Below are 10,000 nucleotides of genomic sequence, written 5' to 3'. Positions count from 1 at the left end.
CACTTCCCATTACAAAAATTTGGTTTTATCAACGGAGTTGATAATGTAAATTGGCCACCGTACAGGGATCCATTACACTCTAATCAGTTAAGTCTGTGGTAAGGACTGGCTACTTCCACTACACCCTGGCAAGGCCAGGTGCGCCCTTGATCCCCAAACACTTGTAGACCGACAGCCCCTTACCCGGAGCCTCCATCTTCTATATTAACCCTCTGAGTCAACCGCGTCGCGTATCTTTTTTATTTTCAGAAGCACCTCCCAGGGGGGTTTTAGTGGGTGTTTTCACAATAGCCAATCACAAGAGACCTATGGTCAGCCATTTGTTACGTCACATAGGTATGTGGCGTATTTGAACTACTTCACGCATCTTCTCAGTCACATAAGTCTCATACGTCAAACTATAGTAGTTCTAAAAACAGAAAGATACCGGTAAGGGTTGACTCAAGCGTACAATAGACCCGTTTCAGTAATTCCCAATCTGGAGAACAAAAAAATGTTTTTCTCTTCCCTGAAAGAAACAAACCTTTCAAATGCAAAACAATCTTATTGTTTTGTCCTCCAGATTGGGAATTACTGAAAGGGGTCTATACAGATGGAAGCTCAGTCACATACTGTACACTGCTTGCTAACCGTGTGATAGCCAGACCACTTTTTAAAGTGGTCTGGCTATCACATGTTTAAAAACATTTGTCATAGTTATTTTCTTTGCAAACCATTATGTTTCAGACAAGTTTTAATCTTCGCCGCCGCGCTAGCAAAAAAGGACCGAGCGAGGAGGATTTTACCAAGCTGGCCAATTCTGTGGATAAATTCAGCACGTGTTTGCTTGATCCGCTAAAATCTCAAATCGAGGCTCGTCATGCATTTGGAGATTCCATAGATGACGTAATGGATGCCGCTATAAACTTGGAACAAAAAGAGGTTAAAATCAGTGCTGTTTGTTTATTTAATATGTGTTTTGCTTTTTTGAGTGTTAGTTTGCTCTATTTGTATTTTATAATACGCGCATGCTCATGATAAAAGAAGCAATTTTTCAGATGAGCGAGACAGTGTCGATGAGCGATTGTTTGTAGATAATGGTGTTAGTTTTTCACCCGTGGCCGTCGGGAATGGATGTCGGTGAGACTTCGATTGGAATTAGCCTACTCATCTGCGTCAAAGTGTGTGAAATGGAAACTTTTATGTTAACGTCTGACTTTTTTTACAGCTGCTTTCTCATCCAGTGCTTTTCAACTTACTTGCTAACAAGTGGTTTGGAAAGTTTGACAAGCTAAATAATACGTCCTCGTCTACGTTTGAGCGATTGCAGTGGATTTTTCTCAATTTCTGGTGTCTATTTGATTTGGTGATGTTTCCATTGTTCTTTGCTTTGCTGTACGTTTGGAATAAGCTTTTTGCCGGTGACCAAAAGCTAGAAAACAGAGGTAAATGTTTGTTTAAGTAATCTCTTATCTTTTCTTTTATAAGGCTGTTGATTTTGTCAAAAAGAGAAACATTTGACCTAAATTTAAGTTGAAATAAGCGTTTCACTATGCAGAAACAAGTATGTTCTTCTTAGAACTACACTCACCCTATCGATTCAACTCCATCGTATTCTAAGCCGCGAAAGTGAAGATAATTCTCGCTTACGGCATAAAGTGCTCCTTTATTTCAGATTACACCCCTGCCATTTGGATTGCATTTCTTGCATAATATATATTACAACAACAACAACAACTGCAACAAGATGGAAACTGTAAATGAAATGAAACAATTTGGGTTTTTTTTTCGACAAAGTTTGAAGAAAAGCATATTCGGATTGAGACTTACAATTCTGTAGGCATTTTGCTTCCGCCACAATATTTCCTTGTTAGTTTAGAGGACAGTGGTTCTTCGGGTTCACTGGTCTTATTCTATTTAGTGAAATATTTTATTAAATGTACTGTTTCAGAAATGGAGGTCGCCTTCTTGATGAGTACAACATCCGATCTAGCTGACGATGTCTTTGAACAGATAAAAAACGTCGTCGAACAATTTATAGAGGAACATGGGAATACCAAAGACGGATATCACATCATTATCCATGACAAAATATCTCACGCAAAGACGATTAATGCCGAGGAAGTACAAGATCTCAAGAAAGGAAAAGAAGAGTACCCCGCTCTTCACAGAAACTTGAAAATTGCTGCCAAGTGTTTCTTTAGACCAAGAAAGAGTGATGTCGACAAGGTAAGAGCACAAAATGTAAGCAACTTGAAATATGCATTCAGAGCAGCTATATTGAGTGTTATGATTAGTTTGGTGTTGTAGGGGATTTTCGCATTCGTTGAGCATACGGAGATGGGGCTATGAAAACTGAACCTAACTGCTGATGTCGTTCTTTTTCAGTCTGTTTTGAGTCTTTTCAGGTCTCTTGTCCAAATACAACTGATCAGAGCGATCTTAAAAATGAAGATCTAAGACATGCATGATTCTGATTGTTTTTTCATTCTTTCATTCTCATTTTTTCAGTTTTATGATTTTGATCATTGTTAAATTCTTGAAAATTCCACTTGGATTTCGATATTGCGCTCTTCGTATCGGTTGAATTCTGGTTGGCTTTATGAACCTCGGTTACCAGTTCATGATCGCGTCAAGTGTGCGCAAGCAGAACAAGTTGTTGTGGGAAGCAAAATTCCAAAACTTCAACCGTTTAGCATTTCTAAAAATTTCAAATAAGACGGGTATCCCATTCGTGCTTAAAGGATATGAGATTGATTACAGAAGCCCTTATCCAATTCGTGCTCAAGGAATAATGGTTAAATGTCCACACGAAATGAACGCACGTTTAATTAATTTTTAAACGTAAAAAAGCGATCCGGTAAATTAAATATGCTAAGCTTAATTTTTTTTTAAACACTCTCAAGAAACCGTGCTATTTAGGCCACGTCAACACCTATCCGCATATTTTTGAAACCGCAACTTTTTCTTTCCGGATACGCCTTCCTTCCACACGTATACGGCGAATTCGCTGGCTAATCCGAAACCTTTTGAGTTCGCTCTCCAAAGTGGATGTTTTTAATCCGATATGAATCCGGAACCGTGTGGACGCCAAATCCGAATATTCTTTTATCCAGATGACGTAACAAGATCGAGCCCAGCTCCTTATCGTGAAATCAATTCTCCAGATGGCTGCCGAAGGCTTCATGCTCTATTCCCTGTGTTTCCTTCAGGAGTCCCGAGCACTAGAGTGAATCCGGGTGCGTTTCGGATACGTTTGGACGGGCAAAGTTCGATTTGAATACCCTACGTGTGGATGGAAATATTTTTGAATCCGGAAAGAAAAAAATATCCGGATACGTTTGGACGAGTCCCAAGAAGAATTGAATGTTTACCATCGAGATGAGCCAGGGGTGGTTCAGTCGAAAACCCTAAACTGAAATGAAAAACACTTAAACACGTGCGGTTTTTCCCGAAAAAAGTGAAAAAACTCCGTTTGGTTAATTGCCTTTAGTGTTCATAACAATACACGCGAAAAAAATTACTCGATTCAGTTTGGCTGAACGCAGTTCAACACTGTGCAAAAATTGTAATACAACAGTGGAAAAAGTGTAATACCAGTACAAATTACACGTCAAAATTCTGGATTATGATTGGTTGATAAACATTAGGGTTTGGTCAGAACCAATCAAATCTTTTGTTTTCGAATCAAGCGCTCGCCCTGATTGCGTAAACGCGTGCGTTTTTTCTGCTTAACCATCTCGAATTTTTTCATGTATATTAGTAATAAGTAATTACATAATTTAACTCGTGCAATTTGGAATAAACAAGCACGAGTGAATTTTCTGAAAAAATTTATTCGTGCTTATTTATTCCAAATTGCACTCGAAATCATGTGATTACCGATATAAATAGCTGAAAACAGAGATGACATCAAGTATATTAAACAGACGAAAAGCATCCAACCAATGCTGTAGACTTTTAAGTCTTCTCGCATAAGGACTACAAACCGTGGCCCCCAGCTCACAAATACCTTCCATGCTCGTAAGTTCCTTGTAGGACGTAAAAAGAACCCACACACTATTCTTTTGTGAGTGTGTGGGTGAGTGGCTATAGCTATAGCAAGTCCACATCAGCTGAATATAGCTGCCAAAACGTCAACCTGCTCAAACAAACAACATCACGTAGACCTCCCGAAAAGGGTTCGCATTTGGTGGAGCATTCTGTGAGCCTCCCCCACTCCCCTTGGTCCTCTGCAGTGTACCGGCATTTTCACTTTTCACGGGGTTTTCAAGACAGAGGGGAGGCTTAGGAGTGATGCTCTTTCGAGAGGTCTTGTTATCTCCTTGGTTTCCTGTGATTGTAAATCATCCTCTGGTAAGATTGGAATATTGATCCATTTGATTAAACAAATTCTTTTTTTCAACATGGCAGGTGATAATATACTTCACCGATGACAGGGTAAGTTTGAAACGAAAGCTTCAGCGAGTTCAAAGTCAAGCAGAGAGTCTTGGGAAAGAAGAGATCAATCTCCTCCCGGTTGGCATCGGTGGCCAAATAGATATAAAGGAGTTGAAAGACATAACGAAATTTAACAAGAAAGACCTAAATGTCATCCACGTTGGAGAATATGAAAACCCAGAAACAGTTCGAAAGATCATTTGGCATGGTAAACCTATATGTTTGTTAGTTATCTTTGTCAAGCGCAATCTGTTCTTTATCACTTGAGCCACGCGCTTGATTTGTCACGGAACCACAGAAACGGCCTCGGGAGACTTGGGAAAGGGAGAACAAATAAAGGGCTGCAGGCATTGCTGCAAACGACCATTTAGAATTACTTGCATTCCCTTTATATCTTCCAACGTCCCTAAGCTTCTCTCGGCCGTGTCGCTCGGTTGCCTGACAAAACGTTTGACCAAAATAGCACGCAGCTCGTTACTATTGTCCCAGAGGTTTTTCTTGAGCCGCGAGAGAGCCGCGAAGACGAGTCGTGAAGCGGTGAGAAGAGAAAAACCTCTGGTTACCTTGGACTTGAATCTCACTTTTATGCAGACGCCAGCTGTCAAACGCGTCAAATTGATAAATATATAGATTTAGCCAAGCCTAAAAGCGGAGCTCCCTGGTTATTCATTCTTACTGACTGTATTTTTAGTGAAAATAAAAAGTTTCGAATTGTCCACGTTTTGATGTTTCCGGCTGCTGCTTTATAATAAAATCATTTTCTTTGCTTTCTTCTATAGAAAAAATCATTGCCTAACAAGTAAATTTTACGCTAAAAACCGATATCGCATGAATCACGAAGCGATGAGTAAGATATCGGTTTTTCGAGTGAACTTTACTTTGGAATTCACCAGTTTGGCAATGAATTTTCCTGAACCGCATGAGTTTTAAAAGAAAACAAGCACACCCTCAGCGAGCGAATGGAAAAGGAAAAAAAGGCCATTTAAGAGTCAATTGTCAATAGCCAGCGAAAAGGAATCACGCTAAAATTAGTAGCCATAAAAAAAATTTTTGTCAGTTTAAGGTCAAAGAAGAGTTATACTGATGTACTTTATAAAAGCCTCTGAGACCATGGTAGCAGCTAGACTGAAATGGAAGAGACTGTTAGCAGTCCAGTCGATTTTGATAGGCTAACCAAAAAAGGCATCATAGACGGGATTTTCAAGAAAAAGGCTCCATCACTGAGGTGAATATGTTGCCGGTAAAATCTGTAATCGGGTTGAATCCGTTTGAACCTTGGTTAAACTGGTGATCCTCATTTTACCTAGGTTGAATACGCACTCAGTTGAATTGAAGAAACCTTTTATGCAGCCTAAATTAAGCCTAGAGAAAAATTAGGGTCAGGTTCGGGACCTGGCCGGGGACATTGTGTTGTGTTCTTGGGCAAGACACTTTACTCCCTCGGTGCCTCTCCCCACCCAGGTGTATAAATGTGTACCAGCGAAATGCTGGGGGTAACCCTGCGATGGACTAGCATCCCATCCAGGGGGCAGTAGAAATACTCCTAGTCGCTTCATGCTACAGAAACCGGGGATAAGCTCCGGCCTGATGGGCCACTAGGCCTGTAAGCTGACTTTTTTTTTAGGATTAGTTTTGATTATTATACGTGAATATCATTTGACTTATTATACAAAATTAAACAATTAAAAGACTATTGTGGAGTTGAGTTTGTTCGGCGTTGGGGTTTAGTGGTGAACACATAAGCCTATGTAAAATGAGGATGACCCATTTAACCTAGATAAAAAGGGATTCAACTTGAGACCGGATTTTACCTGCAACAAATCCACCAAAATAGTCTTTCTTTACGCTAAAGTATCTTCGTGAAGGATATTTTCATATGTATTAACTATCAAGAGCATCAACAGCCAAACTGTGTCCATTTTTGACATTCTTTCGAGGGAAATTTACTTTCATTTTCATGCTTTTGGAATCTGTTTAAGGAGGTATTAAGTACGATTTTCCACATCTGAAATTAAAAAACTATTTCACAGTAATTCACTGATTCTTTCACTATGACATTTAATATTCTTAACTGTACTCTTATTTTTGCTATGTTTGTTGAAATGCTTCGTTTGATTGTTTCTTTTATACAGAACTCCAAGGAAAATGCATTTATGGTAAGCTTAAACAGGGTTGCTGGTGAATGGCGCAGTGCATTACGGCTAATTATGATGCATTCTGGGAAAATCTGGTGAATTCGAAAATTCGTCCCACCTTCTCAGGAATTTAGAATATGTTGCTGCTCGCTCGCTGCGCTTGCTCCGCAGCAATTATGGTTGACCAGCACAATTGCTAGCAAGTGTTGCAAAGCGCATTTTGAGATTCAGTCTATTTTCTTCAATTGTGCAGCTGGGAAAGATTTGGCATATTGATCATCATGATCACGATGTCTCTGTATAAAGATCGCGGTTTTTGAAATAAAACAATCACATGACCTTTGGAAGGTATATAGGTAGTTTATTTGTGTCCCGAGTATCACAAGGCCAAGTTGTACAAATTCATTTAATAAGAAAAAAATGTTTAACAGAGATGTAGTATGAAACTATGGTATGGAAAGTTGTCGCTAAAATACGATCAACTAAGTAAGAGCAAAAATTGAGAAAAAAAAGAGCAAAAAAAAAAAAACGCATCTGCAAAAATTCTCGCCAACTCTGGCATTGGAATGGTATCCTCAGGATGTCATTGGCCGAGCAAAGTTGTCTGACATGTCTGCAGCCAATCAGAATCAGGGCGGCAAATACATTTTCAGCCCGGGAATTTCCTGTTCGGCCTGCAAAAAGGCACGTTTTACAGAGGGCAGTTTGTCATTTGGCCGTGCGTATTGATAATAATTTACATTAACAATTCAGTATATCTCAATTGCTTGTGTATTTCAACCCCGATTTCTCCTGCGACGGAATCAAAATCTTCTCCAGCTCGTCACAATGATTATTCTACTACGGCTATAAATCCTTATCACTAAAAAAAATGCATGCACGTGACTAATCGATTACTGTCATCTGGTGCGATAATATGTGAGTTGAAAGGGTACCTCCCCTACTGATCCAGACGCTTAGAATAAACGACTCGTTCCAATGGCATCTATTGGTTCCTGAGTATTGAGGATCTTGATGTTCTTACGTTTTGGCTTTTAATAATTGGGTATTTTCTCTCCACAGAGAGATACCTGGAGTATTTCACAACTCCATACTTCATCTTTGTTCGCGATACACTGAGCTACGTCGCTCTCCTTGCCTTACACTTTGCACTTTGTCTGTCCCCCTCGAGTCTGCCACTTAGTGGGCTGGAGTGGGCAATTCTTGTTTTCTTTCTTGGTCGGATACTGATGGAAATCCAACAAATTGTAACAATCCGAAAAAAAGAAAAGGAAAGTATCAAAAGAGACAAAGAAAGCAAATTCGCGCGGAAATCAACGGCTGGGAAATATTTTAGGTAAGTAACATTCAACTTAATCCACTCCTCAAAAACGGTACGATTTTTCAGAAGCTAAATTCACAATTGTAAGTCGTCATCAGTGATCGAGATCTATCAAACAAAATTGTACCCGATGTATAAATAACAGGTGGGTTTACTACTGAATTCTAATCCAAACCTATCTGAGGTGTAATTGAGGCACGCAAAATGTATCCCAAGACAAGTCCATAAATCGCAAATTACTGAGTTGCCTTCAATGAAAAAGTTACGTTATGAAGATATTCTGATTGGCAGCGTCGAAGAGAAATGTGTTGACTTGAAACAGAGAAAGGGGAACTTGGGAACGGGGAATCTTATAAATGAGGAATCTTTAAATGCGAAAATCTTTAAAATGAGGAATCTCTTTAAAACTGGGAAATTACCCGTTCTCTACTTTATAGATAGCCCCATATGTGCCATTCTTCCCTCTATATCTTCTACTGACAAAGAAATAGTTGTACAGTACATCGCAGTCGAAAAGTTAAAATCCAGTTATTGTTCTTCTCTGAAGTGACTGCTTAAAAAATAGTCGTTTTGATAAATTAAAGTTGAAAACGATGTCTCTCTGGTCACAAAATACGATTGGCTGGAAACTTGATGTTATTTAAAAGGTGATTACTTTGCTTACCTTAACGCTTCGAAAGCTACTCCATACCAATTCTTAAAGCACTGAGTAGATGACGTTTTTGCCTCAGGTAGAATTCAACGTCGCAATTAACGCAAAAATGAAGAAAGAAATAAAGTAAACATGTTGGAGACTGTTATCTTACTCGTTCGCGGTTGCTTCTCTGTGGAAAGATTGCAAACCGAAGGAAAACAGAATTTCACTAACAAGGCAATTTACGGTCTGCTTATACGTAAGAGTGAAGGCCCTGGCAACCGACTTCAACATTTGCTTCAACATCTGTTCGATTTTGTTGTTAATGATGTTGACTGCTGGGGTGGGAAAACGGGTTCAACAAGTCATCAACATTTGATTCAACAAAGCTTCACGAGAAGTCCGGTATTCAGTCCCAGGCTGCAGCCGCGGTTGTTACTGTGAAAACGGACTTTGACCTATTGGTGCGGTGCGCAGGCGCATACCCAGCAATGTCGAAAGAGAGGGCAAAGGGCTTCAACTTCATTCAACATTCGCGACAACAAGAAAAATGTTGAGTGTTGTTAAAGGAAAATTGAAACATTTTTAGACTCATTCAATATCGATTCAATTTCGATTCAACGTGTTTCAACTCGGTTGAAAGGGGACAGGGAAGCTGTTTCAACATCGCTGTTCAACAAAATGATAAATCGAACGGATGTTAAAGCAAATAATAAGGCCGCCATTTCCCGGGGCCTTTCATTTTATTACTGACTGATTTACTCGACGGTTTTTACATCCTATTTACTATATTGTCTTTCAGTGATAGATGGAATGTTCTGGATTTCATCACTTTGCTTATTTATGTACCGACGTTAATTCTGCGAATTATCACTTGGTCTTTGTCGAACTCTGTGACAAACAACCGAGCAATTGTCATAGGTGGATATCTGTACGGCGTAAACACTATGTTGCTGACTCTGAGGGCGTTTGGGCATGTAATGGAAACGATCAAAGGAGTTGGCGTTGTTCAAATCGCCTTATTTCATATCATCGGCGATATTGCAATCATCATGTGGCAGTTTATCGCGGCTATCTTGGCCTTTTCCATCTCCATTACTAAAGTGTATATGGCTGAAAAGTCATACATCTCCAAAGAAAGCCACAAAGAAAGCCTGTAAGTATTGGATTTTGGATAAATATTTCATGGTTCTTCATAGTGTTGAATAATTCCTGTAGAGTAACAATTCTTTTCTGGTCAGAGTTCAACTATCGATTTACAATCTCGTGTACTTACTACGAAATAATAGTAAAAAGAAAAAATACTACTACTACTACTACTACTACTACTATTGATGATAATAATAATAATAATAATAATAATAATAATAATAATAATAATAATAACTAACAATGATAATTACAATAACAACAACAATATCATTTACTGATTTGTTTCCAATCGGTTGCCAACACAAGAGAGGAATATCCTGAATGGTTCGCTGGTGGGCG

At 39.1% G+C, this 10,000-nt stretch overlaps 1 protein-coding gene across 1 annotated transcript in view; it reads left to right on the top strand.

Moving 5' to 3' along the window:
* The window catches only part of LOC138042860 (uncharacterized), a 46,814-nt gene that overhangs the window by 16,758 nt on the left and 20,056 nt on the right, over window positions 1–10,000 (top strand). Inside the window, exons 5-11 of the mRNA XM_068888904.1 lie at window positions 727–921; window positions 1,208–1,424; window positions 1,931–2,208; window positions 4,393–4,627; window positions 6,552–6,575; window positions 7,617–7,890; window positions 9,312–9,665. Coding sequence (XP_068745005.1) covers window positions 727–921; window positions 1,208–1,424; window positions 1,931–2,208; window positions 4,393–4,627; window positions 6,552–6,575; window positions 7,617–7,890; window positions 9,312–9,665 — 1,577 coding nt within the window. The remainder of the gene's footprint in view (window positions 1–726; window positions 922–1,207; window positions 1,425–1,930; window positions 2,209–4,392; window positions 4,628–6,551; window positions 6,576–7,616; window positions 7,891–9,311; window positions 9,666–10,000) is intronic.

The sequence above is a fragment of the Montipora capricornis genome, chromosome 3, assembly GCF_036669925.1.
Source record: "Montipora capricornis isolate CH-2021 chromosome 3, ASM3666992v2, whole genome shotgun sequence".
NCBI classification, from domain to species: domain Eukaryota; kingdom Metazoa; phylum Cnidaria; class Anthozoa; order Scleractinia; family Acroporidae; genus Montipora; species Montipora capricornis.
The sequence above is the reverse complement of the archived record's forward strand: the minus strand, read 5'-3'. Positions and strand labels throughout refer to the sequence as shown.